Source organism: Symphodus melops (genome assembly GCF_947650265.1).
Source record: "Symphodus melops genome assembly, chromosome: 1".
Classification (NCBI taxonomy): Eukaryota; Metazoa; Chordata; class Actinopteri; order Labriformes; family Labridae; genus Symphodus; species Symphodus melops.
This window is the reverse complement of record NC_136691.1, coordinates 35,720,542-35,742,132: the sequence shown is the minus strand read 5'-3', so window position 1 is coordinate 35,742,132 and position 21,591 is coordinate 35,720,542. Positions and strand designations below refer to the sequence as shown.

The 21,591-nt window shown below is 42.1% G+C and overlaps 1 protein-coding gene across 11 annotated transcripts in view; it reads right to left on the bottom strand.

The window, feature by feature from the left end:
- fbrsl1 (fibrosin-like 1) overlaps positions 1 to 21,591 on the bottom strand; it is a 286,413-nt gene that overhangs the window by 152,036 nt on the left and 112,786 nt on the right. For all 11 annotated transcript variants that reach the window (XM_079351337.1, XM_079351327.1, XM_079351336.1 and 8 more), the window contains exon 3: positions 450 to 551. In XM_079351337.1, coding sequence (XP_079207463.1) covers positions 450 to 551 — 102 coding nt within the window. The remainder of the gene's footprint in view (positions 1 to 449; positions 552 to 21,591) is intronic.

Below are 21,591 nucleotides of genomic sequence, written 5' to 3'. Positions count from 1 at the left end.
CCTACTCATCCTCTAAATGGGCTGGCATATGGAAGCTGTGCAGCGATAATTGGAACTGTTTCTTTAACTCATTCCATTCTTGGGTCAGTGAGGTTAGCCCACACCTGGCTGCACCACCTTAGGTCATGTCTACATTTAACCGTGCCACGCTTTAAGTAATGCCAGGCCAGTTAGGTGATGCTGTGTGAGCGGCTTAATAATTTCCTGTCTATGAGCTGTCAGCCAACCAGTCTTTTTCTCAACGCACCAGGGATTTATGAGGTGATAGCTGGAAACAGCAGGAGCTACTGAACCAGCTGCCCCCTGATCTCAGCGTCAATGTTGCCGTCGTCCACCCGTCCCATTTACCCTACCTCAGGGGTCCCCCTTTTTGCACTGTGAAAGTGGATAGCCTGGCTCTCTGTATGGGGTCTTTGAAAAAGGGGAAAAGGTCTTGTCCAAGAACTCACCTCGGTGAGCTGCTCTTTGGAATTGCTCCTGTGTGGTCGGTTGAGCTCCTGCACCGTCTCGTCCTCGCTGACTTTGACCGGACGTAGGGCCAAAGGTTTGATCTGCAGGAGAGACAGAAAAATGAACGTCTTTAAATCATGTACTTCCCTAATGAGCCAAACCACTTTGATCACAACCAAGACATGTGATTAGAGATGCAGTGGTTTCTGGTTACTTTACAAAGATGAGGAGTGTGTAAAATCAAGTCAAGTCAACTTTATGTATTGAGGAAATTCTAAACAACCAAGGTTAACCAAAGTACTTTACTGAGTAAAAGACAAAATGAAAAGTTATTCTAAAAGTTGCACTGATGAAACTGCAAATCATTGCAATATGTCTCTTCACCTTAAAAAACGGATACAGATAAGAATTGACATGTTTTATAAGACTTGCTGACCAAATATTTTGTCTTCACAAGTTATAATTTTTTGTGCATTCTTGAAAAATATCTTGCACAAAACTCAAAGCTCTTCATGCTACCAGTGAACATTGTGGTGTACTTTAACTTTGGGCACGATTGTGTTATCAGTGCATGGTGATGTCAAAAGAAGAAGTCAAACAAAATAAGAAGTTTTTCAGGTGAAACACACTTTCCTGTCAATTGCACCAATGAATGTTTCACAAACGTGTACATAGGCCTAGTTATGCTTTGCTATTGCTGAGCTCAAGGATGCCAACAGCACATGTTTGAATCTAGACAATTGTCATATTTTTTAAATTTGACATAGATAGTGATTTTCTTGCTTCTGACTACCCAAAGTGTTTTTACACTGCAGGTGCTGCCTACAACATCAATTCACACACCGGTGTGAAAAAAATCATGGTTAACCATCCTCATATAATGCTGTTGATAAAAAAGAATTAGAAAATATACTTTACTGATGTCGTGGGGAAATTCTGTTTTTACACTCATCACAAATCATACAATCATACACCTGGACATCACCAACCCTCTCATCTGCCACCTCTCCATCATGCCCTCTGGACGCAGATACAGGTCCCTGTTGTGCAGGAGGGCGCAATACAGCAGAAGCCTGGTGCCTGCAGTCATTTCAGCCCTAAATAAAAATCCACCTCAGTCCCAATCCCCGGCCCCCCCATAACCACATGCACTGTATGTCCTGTTGTCCCACATGTATGTTCCTGTGTTCACCCTTTGTCGGCGCGCAGCCCTTAAAACTGTACCATGTTGGTGAAAAAGAATTCCCCCTCGGGGACAATAAAATAAAAGTCTAAAAAAAAAAAAAAAAACGTCAACACACACATAAGCTGAAACAGTGCTCAGGCACAAACATGATCCTATGGACATGCATTAATGGAGAGTGAAGGAGCAGCGCCCAACAGGTGCTACTAGGCCAATTTCTATATTTTTTGGTCTGCACCAGGACCAGCATCCCTCTGGTTCCCAACTCAAGTCCCTACGGATTGAGCTACTGCCACCCTAAATGTCAGTTGTGGTGAATTTCTAATGTGGATTTAATGACCAAACTAAAATCTGTTTCATGAGAACATTTTAAAACTTCAAAAAACCACATAACAAAATAGCAGTGAGAAAAGGATGTTTGAGAGAATGATTTACCGGTAATTAAAATCATGGAGTATGTATTGTATTTCCTGTCAATCTTTATAGATTTATAACCAACCGCACACATTGTGAAGATAGGCACAACAAAAAAGCAGAACTACACGGGCTCATACTGACTTTCAGTGGGTTATAGTTATTCTATTCTTAACCTGAGGGAAAGGCAAAGCTGCTGCGGTGTCCCACAGCTCACAGTCAGTTTGTGCTTTGGCTAAATGCAAACTAGAACTGGCTGTAGCAAAAACACCTGCTACAAAACACCTCCCCCTATGTACTGTGACTAGTCATATCTTTCAGCAGCCACCACTCAGTTAATCCAAAAGTGACCATGTGAAAAATAAGTTTCTTAAGTGGACATTGTAGATTCTCGCAGATACTGGTGTATAGAGATTATAAAATGCTAACTTGTCATCAGACAATAGCTTCTTTTGCTCTTTGCAGTCTTGGGGCTTTTGCCCTCTGAAACATTGATAGACAATGCTGCTCGGACTGAAACCAAAAATGCTTTCAAAACTGCACATCTTGTCCTCACCACCAGATTGGGCATTCATTTATAGAACTGATAAGAGCGTTAAATCAAAGGCCATAAACGGGCCTATAGGTAAAAACAATGCAAAACAAAGTGTGAGAATACTAACCACCTCAACAACCTAACATTTAAAAGGACACATATGATAAATACAAATAAAATGAAATAGTACTATGACATACAAAACACCAACGATTAGTAGTTAAAGTGTGTTAATGCCAGTATCACAGTTTAGCCTCCCACATCACGGTTACCCTAATGCAAACATGGATGACTTGTTTAATAGCAGGCCATCAAGATCTGCAACCAAAATCCCAGCCAGATGGGAGGTTGGTGAGCTCAGCAAGGAAGACTCTGTGCTGGGGCAGCACCAGCCAATCACAGTGTCCCGTGCTGCTTTCTCACCTCGGAGTACAGTGGCAATGGCCGCGGGGTGTAATCCATTTGACTAGCAGTTTGTGTGTAGCAGCTCCCCTGGTGGCAAGTGTGGTTGCTGGCCTCGTTCTCCTGATCTCCACTGTAATTTAAGCAGATCACTGCTACAATTAACCTTTCCCGGTAAATATCAATTATGGCCCCCGGCTGGGCCAGAATTAAAAGGGTCATCAGCTAATCTGACAGGTCCTGTACGCTGCCACCTGGCTGGGAGAGAGGGAGGGAGGCAAGCTGAAAGAGTGTGTGTTTGTCTACCCCGGTGCCCACCAGCTCACATGCCAAGTAGACACAATTCCCTTTTAATTACCCTACTGCCGCCAGGGCTAGCATGCTGATTGGCCAAGCGGCATTACCAGTGCGCCGAGGTCAAAAGTGACAGGACGAAGGTGGGGTGGGTTGACTGTGGCTGAGGAGAGGGGGGAGTTGTTGCCGAGCAATCACTGTGTAAAGATGGAAGGAAGAGAAGGCTGCGGGTGGGCCTAATCAGGTTTGACTTCCACCTCTACCCGCCTCTCCCACTGCCTCTGTCGTTCTCTCTCTCTCTCTCTCTCTCTCTCCTAGCTGTCAGCCTAATCACTCCTTGAATCTCAAAATAGATGGTGGCCTTTTTGATTTCCATTCTCCAGAGGAGAGCAAAAAGAGAGCAATCCTCCTGAACAGCAAGGCACGGGGCACAGAGGCAGAGACAGAGAGTCAGAGTACAGTCGGCGTCACATAGCCGTCAAGTGCAGCCGTTGATTACTTTGTTTACCCAGCATCAGCGTTGCTGACAAATTCCTGAAGGCGCTTAAAGTGTTTGCATCTCCTCTGAGGCCTGCGGCTACATTACCCAGTCAGCAATCAACTTGGCTATTGATCAGAGCAGAGCATCTAATTAGCCGCCTAGGTTAATGATGCAACGAGCAAAGACCGTTCCCTGAGCCGCTGTTCGACGGGACAGGAGAGCAATTGATCTAGGCAGGAATTCACCAACCCTGACAAAAGATTGGCAACCCCGACTGCCTGTGATTAAGGCAGGGACTAATTTCCTGTCTGGGGAGGTGTTTAATTGGCCCTAAGCCCCCAACTGTATAGCTCTCATGTGTTGTTTTTTTTTTTTTTTTTTCCTTTTTTGTGTACTCATTAATGTTAAAGGACAAGTTAGAGTGCTGGAGGGTGGGGCTAATGGTCTCTACAGAGATGTGTCTGGTGGCAAGTGATGACACAGTTCAAGGTCACAATGACTTTCCACTTTGCTTGAGTTCATGCCTTTGTATAACATTGTGGGTAGCCCTCAGGGAGCAGTTCTTAGCCACCTGGCTATTAATGGAGTTACAGTTGTTATTTTTTCCTGTGTGGATTAAGTTTGTTTACATTAAAGGCTTGACCGATCCAGTATTTGGCCAAGGTTAATCAGATTGATGCAGCATGAGAATGTTGTTAATGTGCGTGTATGGGGGGGACGCTTCGACTTAAGAGGCCAGACAGAAGAGACATAGAAAAAACATAGCTGAGTGGGGCCTGTGTTTTACATGAATAATGTACTGGAAATTAGCTCCATTAGTCTCGGTATTGAACATGTCTGCAGTCCCTCTCTGGAGGCTGCCGCTCCGTGCTCTTTAATTATCTTCAAAGGGCCCTCCAGCATCTTAATTTCCCCCCAAGTTGAGTAGAGCCGACTTTGGTCTTCTCATTTCTACGACTCTAACCCTGGGTGAAGTCATAAGCCCCCCTGCTTAGAAAGGCCAGTAAAGGCATCGAAGGAGACAGTCGTGGTTAACATCAGTTAATGCTAAGCTTGGTTAACTTCCCCTTTTCTTTCACTCTCCATGCAGTGTTGATCAATCCGCAGACTGTCAGCAGGGAGCTGACTGGAGGTTGGTGGGTGCTGCTTTGTTGTTCTTCTCCTTTGATCCTCCTTCCTTCACCTTGCAGGGGGCTTGGGGAGGGCATCGGATGGCTGCACATTCGGCGACCTTTTTCCTCCTCGAATAAAAGAATCTGTAGGTCCTGACCTCACTTTTGCTCTCTTTTCTCTTCCCTTCTCCTCTCCCTAGCCAGCCGTCACCTGTCAACAGCGCTCAGGGAGGCTGTGCTTCAGCCTTGTCGCAGTGTCAATCCTTATTACCCTAGGCTTTGGACCTTGCCCCCCGACCGCCAATTTCTTTCTAGCAGCCTTGATGTTCTTCTGCTCCACACTACTGAGCTTAAATCTGCACTCCAGGCTTTCCTTGCTCAGGGCAGGGAGAAGACAAGGGGCAGGGAGGGTGGGTTGAAGAGGACGGAAACAGATCCTTCCTTTAATTCGCTGTGAAAAGTGTCCTGCGCAGAGGACCCTCACCTCCATTAACCCAGCGACAGGCTGCTACCGCTGCTAAGGGAGGCATCAGCAATGTGTTTGTGTGTGCATCCGTGTGTGTGTGAGGTGGGCCCGGTGGTGCAGCAGGCTCCGGCATCTCGGCTTCCTCTGTGACGGCTCCGGCACCGGCTCAATATATCGGCTCATTATCCCCCCCGCCCAGACTGGGTTGCAGACAAGTGCACTTTAGGGCCACAGGCCAAATTGATTCATCTGCCTTCATTTTCTTCAGGCTCAGAAGTGGCAGCTGCTCGGAGGCTGGGGGAAGGAGCTTTAAGATTGTGAGAGACAGAGACAGGAGCGAGCGAAGGAGGGAAAGAGAGGGTCTGAGATAGAGTGAGATGAAGGAGAGAGGCAACGAGAGAAGGAGGTGTTCCTGGCTTTGTTCCTCGTCCATGTCTCATTTCACTTTTCCTCCTCCTTCCTCTCTCCATCTCTCACTTTACAACACCACGACACCTCCCTCCCTTGGAATTGCCATCGAGACGTGCACTCACTCCCCCACCAAGTCCCAAGTTGGAAATTAGCCCAAGGACAAGCTAGTGGATTTACTACAGGGAGAGCAAATGGATTTTTGCTTTTATTTTGACGAGTCCCAGTGTATCCATTACGCCTTTTAATCATACATTATTCATAGAGCTCGCCTTATAATAAATGACCACATAAAAGAGGTACACATATTATACAAGGCCTAAAATGCCCCCATAACTCTCCCTCCTAGTGCACTCCAAACTGCATTACATTTGTAAGCTGGTTCACAAATATGAGCCTGTGAAACTGCATCAAAACAGCCTTTCTATTTCAAACAGTGACATCAGGAAAGGACAACACTTGCAGACAAATGCCATCAGTGAACAAACAAATTAGAGGGCATGACCTAGTAGCCATACAAGTAAGGATGTGTCTATATTGCAGAGTGCAGAATTTTTTTTTACTTTGTAAAGCTAACTGGGGTGACCACCGTGTCTGTCCAACGCTGTAACAAAGCAGTCAACCTCAAAGCGAAGCCGCTTACTCGACCTGATTCCGAGCCAACAGGGACCTCAGGAGAGCATGAGTGTCCCGCAGGGCCCCGTCTGGAACAGATGAACTGGGGAGAAGAGCGCTCCCTGCGGGCTCTCGGGTCTCTCCAATCACTCTCACCATATGCCTCCTCGGGGAGTGAAGAATCGGGCGAAAGAATAGGAAGGGGGGCTGGGGTGGGGGGGTTGCACCTGCTCCCTAATTTGAACCTATCCTTCAGCACCTGTCCTGGGGATTCACTGACAACCGCGACCAACAAACACACACGCACACACACATCTCACCTGTCAGCCAGGACCATAGGAACAGAATCTGCCCTGCACTGATAAGCACAGGGCCTTACAGCAGAAGCACCCCAGCACCCTTCCACTCCAAGGCAAGCATTTCTCAGAGCAACCAACAACAATTAGGATGACGATGTCAAAATGCTAATGATGTTATTGGAAGGAAAGCAAAGCAGAGACGGAGCGATGCCGCGGATCTGCATTTTGCTCTTCATTGCTGGAGCCAACATTATGCAGATCTCCCCTTCTCGCTTGTTGCTCCGTTAGAGACGCACAGCTTTGATTTCTATGTACACTATTAGCATTGAAAGCAGTGAGTGCATTTTGCAAAAGATTTATGCATGCTAACATGAAAAATTCAAATGATGCTCACGTTGGAGGTTGTACTCTAATATTTCTATCTCCACATGATTATTTGGAAGTCAAATTCACTTTGGCTTTCAAAAAAAAGTGGGGACATTCAAATTTGCAGTAACACTTCAGGTTGTGTTACATGCCACTGAACATGCCACATTTGCACTTGGTGGCCAGAGACAGATTGATATATTTGTTCAATGACAGTGTGTTGCTGTACATCTTAATACGGTAATTATATTAGCTTGTTAATCACCAAAACTAATGTCAAGATAGAGGCCATGAACGTGAATATGAAATATATATGTTTGAATTTTAACAAATATCGATCGGGTGCATACAATTAAAACAAAAACAAAACAAACAAAAAAACAACAAAAAAAAGGATTTGATTTGGTAATCAAAAATGCAAAAATATACAGCATGCATGTTCATTTCAAAGCCTTTGATTGTGAATGAGAGCTTTTGTGTGGGACAAAAATAAAACACATCATTTCCTTATGTTTTTTTTTTTTTTTATTCAATTTCATGACCTCATTGGCATTGCATGCCAGGCAATGCCAAGGCAAACAACGTAGCTTTTAAACCACCATAGCAACAGTTTAATCAAACCCTGGCTTCTATCTTTCAGATGTCTGAAAGTGCAAGATAAAATGGACTGCTCAACACCTTGACCATAATACCTGTAGCAATGCCACATCAATCACAGATCCAGCGACAGCCTCATGTGGAAAGGATTTATCAGTTATGACTCTCCACTCCGTCAGCCTTAAAAACAGAGATAAGGCCGCCATAAACACTCGGAGCAGCTGATAAGAGTCTGTTATTAGGATCAGATGAGCGGTCCAGACGCATTTGGAAATGACAGAATGTCTGACCTGACACGCAGAGTTTCACTACTTGAGCTCACAAGTTTAGCTAAGTAGTGAAGAAAACATGGCCTCTGTAAACATGAGCAGACAGAGGTGAAGTGAAGTCAAGTATTAGGACAATCAAACAGAACCCACTCTGACTATTTAATCAGCACCATTATAGCATTATACGGACATGAGACACATATCAACCCCAGCCTGAATGTCTTATAAAGGCATATATCTCTATAAAATTACTTTTTCTTTGAACATTCACACACTTTTTTATTTCCAATCACATTTAACTTTCACCGTTGCTTGTCACTGAACCTTGCACCAAAGAATCGTCTTATGTTTCACTGCTGCAACACCATTCATTATTTTTTAACACTTGAAAATGATCTTATTAGCGGTTGAAAAATTACATTTTTGGATGTGTAACATTCACACTCTCTCCTGTGACTGCACTTGATAACTTTGTCACCCTCACACGTACTTTAAGAAATGTTTAATTTCCTCTAATGTAATCTGAAATTATTATCAGATGAAGCCGTCGTACGGCACTGCGAAAAGGCCCCTTTTAACAAGTCCACAAATCTCACACACACACACACACACACACACACACACACACTCCTTAAAAGTAGCTATCATGCTCGGCGACATAATTAAAACATTGACGATGAGATTGTGAAGTGAAGGAAATGAGCAAGTGATGAAAAAAAAAAGATGTCTGAAAGTTCCATTTGCACCGACTTTACACTGTGTTCTTCAATCAGGTGGGGAAATGGCTCGCTAATGGTTTGTCTTAGTAAAGTCGTGCTGTGTTTCCTAATCAATACACCAGAGTTCCAGTACTGAGTACCAATGAGCAATTTAACCAGTGACAAACAGCCAAAACTCAATAATCTGAGCACATTGCCCTTGTTAAATGTGGGATCATTTTGTATCATTACAGTTTATCTCTCATTTTGCAGACCTCAGTCAAAAAATCATATTTTAACTTTAATTTTAAAAGAGACACTGATTGATTTAAAAAGAACATGAGGGGATAGTAGGGGGAACAGGACATTCATGTCCATTTCTGAAAATAAAAAATTAAACTGAAATGAAATCACAATGTCAACGAAAGAGTGGAGAACTGACGAACAGAAAATGTAATGCAGCCGCCGTTTAATTAGGTGCACAGAGATCACAGCGGTCACATGCATACACTCTTTGACTCTATGCACTGGGCAGCAAACAGTATATAAACGTCAATCCCCCCTCCCATTGGCATGAAGTGAATTCTACCAATGATATTGTGCCACGTTCTCACATCAGCTCACTCAGACTTGCAGCGGAAAAAATACTCGGGGTCTGGCAGGAGAAACTCCGGGTGAAGTCGGTGAGTGTTCTGGATCTGATGCCTTTACTCACATTTTAATCCAATTCCTGTTCAGATTTGAACTACAATAGCGTCAGTAGCTGTTAGAAGGCATTATATCATTTGGATCAAATCAATTTGATATTTAACACTCTATCTCTTATTGGTCTCTGTCTGGCCAATAAGTAACAGCATGGTGTCAGTTGAGAAAAGGAGAAGTGACATTTACTGACAATGAAAGACAAGAAATGCCCAATTTAACATTTGTTCAAATAAAGGCAAAGCTTATATGGAGTAAATGTCAGGAATGTATTTTAAGAGATAAACAAATGGAAATTGTTCAAGCTGACGTTTACCTCCATGTTTTATACTTCAGATATTTTTTTGATTTAATGTCATATTTTCTTGGATACGTATTTGTTTAACTTGTTTATACAAATATGTAATCAAAGCTTTCAAAGCTGGAGACATTTTGCAGTCAGGGCAACCAATGAGTCGACGCTCTCCAGGAAACAACTCTCTGACCTGTCTTTAGAGAAGCCCGTTTCCTTACCACCACCACCATGAACCAGTCACATGACCTGCCCCAATAAATCAGCTGTGTTCTAGTGTCCAGCACGCTAAGCTGGCAAGATAAACAACCGCCAAGATTGTTAGTAAAACTGTCTCGATCACATCCGTCCAAAGAGCTTATTAAGAACACGATGTTCTAAGTTCATTTTTAGCTCACATTGAAACTATGAAGTAATAAAAATCCACAATTGCACATGTTCTTCTGGTTAAATGGTGAACATATTGTCTTTTTCATGCTGACACTAAATACTGGAGAAAAACACATGGGTTAAACTCATAACGAGTATGAGTCAGGAATGGACAGTTTTTTATCCTGACTTCATTTTTTGTTCTTGCCTTAGATAACCTCGAAAGAAACCTCGACTGTCTATGCTGGAGTCAAACAGTAAGATTCAGTGAGGAGCTGAGCCAGCCATCAGAGGAGAGTAAGAGTTTAGAAGAAAGAGACTGAAATGGGCAGTTTTTTTGTTTTTTTTTGAGAGCGAGATGAGGTCTAGGCGATGAGTCTGGTGGTAGTTTGCAGTCAGAGAGTGAAAAAGAGAGACGGGGAGAGACAGCCAGAGTGCTCCGGGCTTTTTAATAGGAGGCAGATGCAACACATGTAATGAATCAGCTTCGGCTCGACGCGGCTTTCCTCTGATGTCTGAGCACCCATCCTGCCCTTGAAAAACTTCTGGGACGTTATCTCATGCCTGCACAGCACACACTGCCAATGAATTTCAGAGGAAGTGTTATGTGTTGGGAGACGGAGGGGAGGTAGAGGTAAAGGAGTTGAAGTCTGTGTGCATACTACTGATGCATTTTCTTATCCGTGACTATGTGCTGGGATTGGTACTTTGACATATACATACGAGATATGTTCAATTTATACTGTCTATTTTCAGTATAGTTAATGAAAAAATATATTTCAACACAGACTTAACATCAAGAATTTCAGTTTACAGTGGCTGTGAGTCTGTCAAGCTGCAATACAGGACGGCAAACTACATGAGCAAATCCACTAAAAATCCCAAAACAAGGACCACATTATAATTACAGAGAAAACAGAGACAGTGAGGCCAAACATTGGCACCAGAGGAAAGTCGAGATGTTGCCATCTTGAGTCTTTGGACCTCTTCTGAGTGTTTCGCTTGTTCACCGGGGATAAGTTCAGAAGCAAGTCCTGATTTCATAATGTACTTATTTAGGTCGAGCCTTCCAGCATGCAGTGGGGCCCTGTACGGTTCTACTTGTATGATGTGCAGCTGTTATACATGTTGTTTGTTAACCCTTTATAGGGCACTTATTGAAATACTTTGAAATTCAAAAATTGAACCTCGGAGTGTTATTTAGGGACATAACAGAACTTTACTTCTGTTAAAACATTTTTCATACATTTTTAATTTCATTTAGAAAAATAAACATTGACTAAGTTACCATATTTGGTTCAAATGCCACAACAGCAGGATCAGTGACGTAGGGTAATCTCTTCTGATTGGCTGAGTGAGGGTCACATGCTTCTCAACCTTACTGAGGTCCAGAAGGGTGGCCATATGTAATGTGTACGGAAATTACCAAAAATAGTCACTTGCCTGATAAAGGGTTAACTGGTCTGGCATGAATTGACATGGGAAGACGATTTGTCGGAGTAAGAAAGCTGTAATGTGAGTAATGACTTTAATAATTCGACATGTGGTTTCATACATTGGAGGGTTTCTGCATATTTTCATGCACTTAAATAAAGGGTGATGAAGGCAAAGCTCTGCTGGTAGAAGCAGTGTGAGCAGCATTGGCGTCGCAAAGATCGGTGAGGCGGAGGTTGTGTTCGAATGGACCGCCTTGAAGTGAGGATGAGCTGTGATTGGTGCGTGTGTGATTAGAAGCAGTGATTTACTCAGCTGTACTCAGACTTCTGCGTCCTCCATGAACTATAAGGTAAAGCATCATTTTCAAACAACCATTAGTATGTCATTATTCAGAACCGTGTTGTCATGGCTTATTTTGCCGTCTTTTCTTCTCCAATGTACTTATTCTCAAAAACAAATGTCGAGTTAATTTTGTATGGATATTCACCTCTTTTTCAAAAGAATACTGTAAATGAAACATTTCCAAAAGACGTTTTCCTTTTCAGAAAGATGACATTCTGAAATCGTCCATTTTCTGTCTAAAGCATCACTCAAATCTTGAATTCATCGTAAAATAAAGGAAATCGTGTTGCTTACATTTGCAAGCACAGTATCACAATAATCCCCATCATAGGAATGAGCACAGAAATAAAGCGTCTTGGCATAGTCCTTCTCTTTCCATTCCTTCTGGCCAAGTCCTTTTCTCCAAGTAAAGGATCACTGCTCTTCTGACTTGCAGCAAATTGGTAGATTGGTAGCGCATCACACTGCCGTCACACTGGCTTTTATCTATCTCCATATGCAGCCCGCATAAGGAATGTCTTAAATCCCTTTAAGCTCAGATGCAGAAAGCGAGGAGCTTGCGCACCTGACAGGCAAAAATATGATGACGGCTATGAATAAATGGAGGTCAGGGGCTGGCAGAGAGAGGAAAAGCAAGAGAAGGAGAGGCCAATGGAGGACACTGAAGGTAGGAGGTGTGAGGCCAGGATATCTGGAACCTTCAGAAGAAGAGAGGAGATGGCAGGGGACGCTGAGCAACTACAAAGGAAGCTTCCACCCCCCCACCCCCCCATTATTATGGGTGTGCGGCTCTGACTTCTGCATATTTGCTGTCACCTCCATCACACCTTCTTGGACAAGGAGAGAACTGTTGGTGGAAGAAAATGAGGAGGAGGTGGAGAAGGAAGAGACGGTTCTGAAGCTTTTGGGTATGGAAATCAGGCCAGGGGGGCGGGGGGGGAATGATAAAAAGCAGATGGAATCAGGCGTTGACATGACAGCTATCGCGCCAAGAGAGCACAGATCTACTGCTTGTGCAATTACATGGCTGCATTTGCATCTATATGATCCCTCAAAACGCTGTCATGTGCTGGGATTTGAGCTTTGCTATCCGTGAGCGTGTGTGTGTGTGTGCATGTATTTATATTCCCAACGTTGGATGATCTGACAGGCGCTGCTTGTCGAGATGTACACTACATAAAATGGGGATGCAGTTGGCAGAAGAGGATCAGGCCCATTGTGTTAATAGGGATAATAGCGATTTAATAAGCTTACAGGCGGATTCACTGTGCATTCTAATTGGCAGCGCCCCTCAGATGAAGCTGCTTCCTGTATCCCCCTGTGACCGGGAACACATGGAATAGTTCAGGGGATAAACAGAATCTAACAGAGAATCTGCATGCTTAAAAGTGCAGGAAGTTAATGTGACTTAATTAAAGGGGGGCTCAATCTCAGATGAAGAGGCCAATTCTTGTTAGTAGAAATGAATGATGCTAACAGCAGAGCTGGTTTTTACAAAAAAACAAACTTTCAAGAACTTATTCAAGAAATGGCCAAAAAATATAATCATTGTCTTGTTTTTGTCATTTTCCACAGATAAACTACTTTTAAAGAGAATATTTGAGGACGTATGACTGTAACATAAGAATGTAAGATATTTGTTCATTTCTATGCATCTGTGTGTGTGTAGCAGTTCGATGTGGATGGTTCTTTTTTTCCCAAATATTCTTAGCTTTCCTGCAGATATTATCATTGTTCTGCAACATCTTCATCAACATTACATTCGTGTTCACTTTGCATGTAAGAAATCCAAAGAAATCCAGCTACATTAAGGCTAGCTTAAAATGTTGCCGTGAACAAAGCAGCTCATATTAAGGGCATGAAGAAAAACCAAAGATGACCCACATTCACAACTGGCTGTCTCTATGCTTTGTTTTCCTGTGTTCCCGCCCCGCTTCCAGCAGCGAACACTCATACGTTACAATACGCAGACTGACACTCTGCCACTTCCAGCAACCCCACAAAAAAAAACACGGTGTGCCACTTCTGACTCCTTCCCGTGCGAGGGCTTTGTTTGGGCTCCTCTGTGTGCATCTTGGTGAGAGTATGCACTGTTGCAGCACCACTTGATGGCAGCACCACACCATGGCGGTAAAAGAAATACACAAAGACACACATCTGGCGTCACCAATGTAAAAAAAAAAAAAAATCCTTTCTACAATATGAAGTTGACAGCCGCCACAGGCTGAGAGAGCATATGAAATGCCATACAGAACAGGAGGAGGATGAGGGGATGGAAGAAAGAGAGGGTGGTGAGTGGTGAACGTGAGAATGACGGAGGACAATGGAAGGCTAATTGTCTTGAGAAGCGGCCCAAGCGACCTTGGCAGGGTGAGAAGTCATGGGCTTTTGCTTCCCAGGGCACAACACTGCCAGGGTAATTGTGCCACGATCTTGACCTTGCATTGCTTAAACCCGCCCTCCTTTCCTCCTTCTACTTCATCCCTCTCTCCGTCTTTAACCGTCTCTTTCCCTCGCTGAAGCTGGAGAGGAGCAAGGATCTGCTCTCCACTCTAATGATGTCAGCTCCCCAGAGTTGGCATCCGTCTGCTGAATCTCAACAGCTAACTTTCAATGTCTCCGCCTGGCTCCGGAGCTGGAGGGAGGCCTTGAGGAAGGTGGAGGAGGATTTGTCCACTAGACAGTACAAGCACAACCAAAACAACAGGCATGAGCAACATCAGTGAAAGGGGCTACAAGGTCAGGTTCTGCAACTGTGCACTCAAAACACAAGAGAAGAAGGTAAGAGGAATGAGGATAAATTCCCCATGTAAATATAAGAAGACAGCGTGAAAGTTAAAGAACGGTACACAAACTTTGCACTAACACAAATTACAATGAGTTGAAGGGGTCCCTCAGAGATTTAAGGCCAAATATCCAAATTACTCATTCAAGAATAACTTCAAATCCTAAAAAATCCAACAATTCCTCTTTAGACAGTTCTGTACAGTTAAACATCTATCTATTATTTCTATTTGGCTACAGAGCAGGGTCAGCATATTAGGGCTCTAAAAACATGGTAAAGTGCATTTTGTGTAATATGTGACTTTTTCAAGTGCATATTGACTTTTGTTAGTGATTAAACTTACAGAATGCTGATAACACAGCTGTATAATCATATAACTCTACATTTATTGGACATTTCAAACTCTTTGAACTGAACAGTAACACATGGTGAGTCCAGCTGTTTGGTTTGACTTTTACAAGAGAGAGGCAGCAGAGGTAGAACAAAACAGATCCTGTAATGTAATTGTGAACCCCGTGGGACCAATACAACCGCCTCTAAAAAACAGTTTCTTCTTTATAAAGACATTGCAGCAAAGCATCAACAGTCAAGTACATTTTTCTACATTTATTTATTTAGGCAATTGTGTTTTAGATTTAAGCGTATGATTGATCTGCCCCTAAGCTGGTCTGGCACTGTTGAACTAGGATTTTCTTTTATTCAAATCACAGCTCACATCACCTGCCAGCCGGCCTGCCTTCTGTCCACAGAGACCACCTTCGGCCTTAAATCAATACCAAAGCAGTGAGAAAGGAACAGACGTAGTGAGGGTGAGACAAATAGACGAGGAAGTCTGATTCTGCTTGACATTTACCCGGGCTGCGCTCTGTCAACAATCAAGCAATACCTGGGTCTGATAACCCCGACCCAGGATGGTTGTTTAACACGGTAAAGTCACAGGTAAGCACACTTCATGCTTGAATGGATCAAAATCCACCTGAACACATTCAAGTGTATGACAATTAAATGATGCCTTTAAAACAACACAACAGTCATGAAATGTTGCCCCACAAAGGACTAGATGGATGTTCTTATATTAGTGTTTCAACCTTGAAATTGCAATGATCTTTACATTTGAAATCACTTTGTTACAAGTACATATTGCATTGATCATACAGAGGGAGACAGTTGAACCAAATCACATAAATCTGTAGTCCAGTACTATTGGAGGAGGGAAACGGCTCTTATAAGACGCTGCTCCCCTCCATCTCCACCCGTACCTCTGTGATTTCTATCGTACTGCTGTTCAGTGAATTTCTGCTAGAGCCATTGTCACAGAGATAGGAGATGTAGTAAAATTGTCTGTCTACTTGACCTTCCAACGATGGAAAGGCTTTTTATCCTGCACTCTCAGTTCTTTCGACACCATTTTATATTGCTGCAGCTGCAAGGCCACAGACTGTGGCTGTCTTGCATTCCACTGTTGAGCGAAGTAACTTTGATTTGGACATCTTATTGCAATAAAAAAGCATAGCAACCTCTGTTTTCCAGGACACCATAGGGGCACATAAATGCCTGTAGTTGTGTTTTGTTAGGTAAAGACTATGGAGACATCTGTATGACTACTTCAAGTTTATCTTTACCTCAGCTGTGGTAAGACTGGGTACCACATGCTTTAACAACAGACGGTTTCAATTTAAGGCAGATGTGAGGGCAGTGCATGAAATGAGGACATAAAGGGGTACTTATAAAATGGAATTTCACCACACTTAATGAACCACAAAAGACCTGTGCAGTATTTCAAAGAAGAAATAAATAAGTGAAGATGAAGTTATATTCTAGGTGAATTTTCAACTTCTTAGTAAAAAAAATAGATAAAGAAAATATAACTGTATAAGGAGATTCAAAGTGAAGGTGGACTTGAGTATATACAAGTCATATGGAAGATCTTAAATAGATTTTTTTTAAAAACCCAAATTCAAAACAAGTATAGCTGTTTTTGTTCTCTTTTTGTTTTTGTATTTTTGTTTCTTTTCAGTGTGTTTTGTTTGTCTTTGTGAATTTGTTTTTCGTTTGTGTCTAAATTTTATCTTTATGATGAAACTCTTCAAATGCATGTGTGAGTGCCAATGACATTCATATATGGAGAACAACTACTGATCTAGTTTTTGCATAATCCTGCTGATGCATAGTGCAAAACGTTTGAGGCTCATCAGATATATTTCCCTGATTTAAGTGTTGCTGAAGAAACTGGTGCAAACTCGGTGCATAATATCGATGTTTCTTTCTAAAAAGTTGACTGTTTCCTATAGACTGGAATGACCGATAAACCAGTACAAAATGCTGAGACATGCAATGTCAAGACAAGAAGTGAAGCTGGCATCATCTCCTGGATGTAACCGGACGTGGTTAAACATTTGCTGGCATCAATTGCGTATTGCAAGTGGTTGCTTTGCAGAGCTAAGCCTTCTAAAATACATACCAATACTGACAAGCCTGGCATGGTCAGTTTCACAACTTTTCTTTCTCATGAGGTCAATATCATGTATATAAAGAAACCTGTGGTGTACTGTTGAGCTGTTCCCTGTGGAATTCAGGTTTATTGAAAAGATTGCTCAATTAAAGACTACAAGGAACCAGTTGAGGTGGGAAGTGTGACTGAAGGCAAACTGGTAGGAGACTTTGGGTATGTACTCAACTATTAACATTATGGTAGACTGAGAGCTCAGTTGCCATTTTGGTAGCTCCACACATGACAAAAAAAGTTGACACCAGAAGAGCCACACAGAAACTGCCCAGTGTTGACTTCGCTGAATGCAATAAAATGCATTCATTCCTTTTGTGTTAGACATACCTGGCCAATAAAACTAATTCTGATATTCTGATGATCATGCAGGAAGACAGGAAGAACGCTTTTCCTCTCTGAGAGACAATAAACGCCAGACTGTGTGTTATATACTGGACAGACTTATATCCCAGATTTTATGTTAAGTAAGTTTGAACACTGTTAAAAGGTGATATTGTTATAATATTTCTGGAGTTAACTGATACGTTTCCAAGGATACTTTACCGATTCCTTTTGGCTGAGTGGCCAAGGTAACCACTTACCTGTAATCAGCTTCTGTACTCTGCAAGACTAAAATATAGATGTCTTAGAGCCCCAAACCTCAAGATTGCAGGTGCCAGGAATTACATAGTCAAAATGTTGACTAAAAAAACTCCATTGAATATGGCTTTCTTCAGTTGAGGAACACTATGGCTGAATCCATTTTGCCTGAATAAAGTATTCAAAGCGAAACAAAACAATGCTTTTTTCCCCGATGCTGCAAAATCAAACTTCCACTGCAGTTGGGCCAAAGAAAACAAACTGCTGATCTCCTTCCTACCCTTTGTCCTGTTGCCTTATCTCCAAAGCCCTGAGCGAATATGACAAATTACCCCCTTGTGCAAACACTCCTGATAAATGGAGCTGGGAGACCAGGCTTTAGGGAGCTAACAAAGCAAACATGACATGGTGCATTTCTCTACATCTTCATCCCCAGTATGTTTTTACAGGGATGTGAAAGCCTGATTGTCTGGGTCAGATCGATCTGCTTGGATGCATCAACACTGCAATGAGAGCCAAAGATTTCAACAGAACTCCCTCTCAGAGTTTCTGACTTGGTATTCCATTAAGATTTTACTAAATTGATGGTTGAAGGATATGACATTATTAAAAAAAATAAAAATAAAAAAAGTCCATTTCATTGTTGCCATTGAAAGTAGGGATGGGCGGTGCCCCTTTCCCCTGTACTAAGCTCTGCCACAACATAGATTTTAGCAAAAAAGTCATCACTGGTTAAATTACACAAGAGCGCACATGAGGCAACACAGATTGTAAATAAACGTAGATTAAGGGTGATTCTGTTTAGGGCTTTTTAACATGGGCTTTGAGCTGGAATGGCTTTGTCACTTGTGTCCATTGCAAATGAAATATGGTCTACCTGATGAATGTGTTTTAAAACTCAGGACCTTCTTGTCTTATGACATACAATATGTCTTGTTGTTGAATGCCTAAAATCCTTCCAACAGTTATCCAAGCCAAATAAATCCTTAATTTCATAGTAGTAACAGGTCATTTCTTGTTGCAGCGGCTGCTGTTTTGACACAACATGTTTATTGTTGCTGTGGAAACCCAAGATGCGACTTCAAAGACCATTACATAAGGAAGTAAGAACGGCTACTGAAAGCTATTCTCTTCCTTAGGTCTGTTTCACCCGTTCATCTTGACTGAGGTCAACTGGCAGTTTGTTTTTATTGGCAGTGGGAAGGAGTAGTAGAGAGAACCTCTCCCAGAATTCCCCGCCAGCCAAGACGTCATCTTTCGTTTTCATTGTGATTGAAAGCCATCTGTCGTCAAAATTTAAATACTGTGCATTTAAGTATTAGCTGATTAAAATAAAACAAATTAGCTATTCTCTGGAATTTAGAATTTAGAAAATTGACTCTACATAAGAGCAGCAAAAAAGGACAGATACTTAACTCAACATCAATGCAGCACAATTCAGTAAAAATAAATAAATGATAATTACTTCATTCTGCATGCCAGTGGAATCCAAACTGAGCCACAGGGTCAACTTCTTCTGGAAAAATGTCCACAAACGCAGTAGATCTTCTTCCCCTTTCACCTGATCATCTATGCTTCTGTGTACGCTAGTTTGCCCAAAAATGTGCAACCCAAACACATTGGCACACCACAAGTTAGAGCTAAAGTAAACATAAAGTTATGCATTTCTGTTAGTCAGTGTTACAAAACGTTGTTAATGTCATTGTGCTGGTCATGGTCACAAAGGGGGAGGTGAGGAGGTCAGTTTGATCAGTATGTAGATCAAAAGCTGGTTTAAACATACAGCTGTAACACTAAAGGTTAGGACAGTATTACACACGTATACAAGTTACTTCTAGAAATTCAATAACATCTTTTGAAGAAATTCACATCGCAATGTGTGATCCTTCGTTGTAGTTTAGACTCTGAAAAAAGATCAATGCTTTTCTAATCAGGGAGAAAACAGCATGTGATGGATGATTCTGTCATTACGGAATTGTCGGTTAACTACGCAAAAAATACGTGAGTGAGTAAATCTGCCAGTTATATTATTATGACCCAAATTACATGAAGTAAAGTTTGACATACCGTAAACATTTTAAATTGTGGTTACCTTTATAAAAGTCTACAGGTTTGACTAAGGCTATTAAATCAACTCCAGCAAGCTACCAAACAGGTTCAAAACCACATGAGTGCCATCATAATAACTTCTCTTTCTTATGTCTGTTAAAATGATTCCATGCGATCCTGATCCAAGTGATAGGCGTCAGCAGGTTTGATCAACATAACCCATGACGCCATAAACAATGGCTCAACAAAAGCAATCTCCTTTGTTCTATTTTAGTTAGATCTCGTCTAATCTGGACTGAACCAGCATGGCGAGGTCTGGTGGGCCCTTATCTGATCTGGTCTATACTGGTTTCCCTACCTGGGATGATGAAGATAAGATTGTGCATGAGGTGACCAAGTTAAAACAAAAACACAATTTAATGTCATTGCAATTACCAAGCTTCCAGTTCGGAATTTTTAAACCAATATTCATTCGCGTCCACCATACTTCACTCTCAACTGGTCACCTGGTTCCACACTCTCATAGAAAATAATAGGATGTCTTTATTGTCATTTTACGAGTGTACAAATTAAAGCTTCACCTCAAAGTGAACACACACAGTCATCCACAAGAAAACTAAAACCCTCATTCTTTTGAGGAGTGCCAGCATGAAGCTAGCCTATGTCAACTCCCCTAGGATGACACTATACTAAAAGCAGTATAAAAGTGTTTTGGTGTGAAGATGGATACATTCTACCTGTAAGCTGAGGAGAAAGAGGCTTTTCACAGCTTAAAGAGGCTTCTGTGGCTTATGGCTGCCAGCCGAGTGCTTTCTTCTACAGTACTACTCATGGCAACAACAGTTAACAGAAACATAAACAACAACGTACAGTGAGCCTTTCACACATCATGAATACACCAACATTGTCTAAAAATAATACCAAAGATCTTATAACTGGTTAATGTTGGCCAAACAGTCCAGATCCACATTGATTTGGCAGCAGCAGCATTGTAATCAGCTTCATCTGCGTGACAGGCATTTCCCCTCTCCTCTGCCTGCTGATTTAACTTGTAGAACAAGAAAAGTAGATGCAACTGTGACCAACAACACTGACTTTGATTTGTCAGTAACAGAGACAAAGGAAGCCCACAGATTACTAAATAAAGAGTCCTAAAAATGCAACTGGAAATAAATGTGAGTTTACACAAGTTTAGAGACGGCACCGAGCAGGGGAGGACTCAGACATACTGAAACAGACAAAAGCCTGCATTATGTCACAGTATAACCAAAGCAAAAACACCTGCTGATGTGGTTCTGGTGGTAATATAATCACAGATGTAAGTCATAGAGAATTTGCATCAGAGGGAAAAGCATGCTCCCAAGAGCTTCTAGGCTCCTAAATAACACTTTTGCTTGAGTAGAAGCAGCAGATGAAGGTACACATAAATTGTAAGAGCACAGCTCCATCAGCAGTAAGGTCACGTTAATGACCCCTTTCATCTTACCATGCGCCAGCTCCTTTAAAACAAAGAGAAAAGGCCTCTGTTGCTGAGGAACACTTTCATGCACTTTTTAATTTTTATTTGTTTAAATGCTGGCAATGCATGCATGTGCAAATGCATTCATGATATGCATGTGTACGTAGTACTTGCAAATCAGATACATCAAAAGTACACACAGACACATGCAACCAGTATGCTAAGTCAGACATCTGGAAGATATCTAAACCCGTAAAAAGGGCCTGTATGAGGGCAGCAACAGTCCAAATGTGTAGGCATGTCAGAGAGACTAAAGAACAGCAGGGAGCCAAAAGGATGAGGTGAGAAGTGCAGCGAGCATAACGTCATGACCAAAGACATCAGTAATACTGGGGAAGAAAGAGCTAGTACATGATGTCCTAACACTTCGCTTTCATGTTGTTACAGATGCTTTGTGGACTTGGATGCTGGATTTTTTTCAC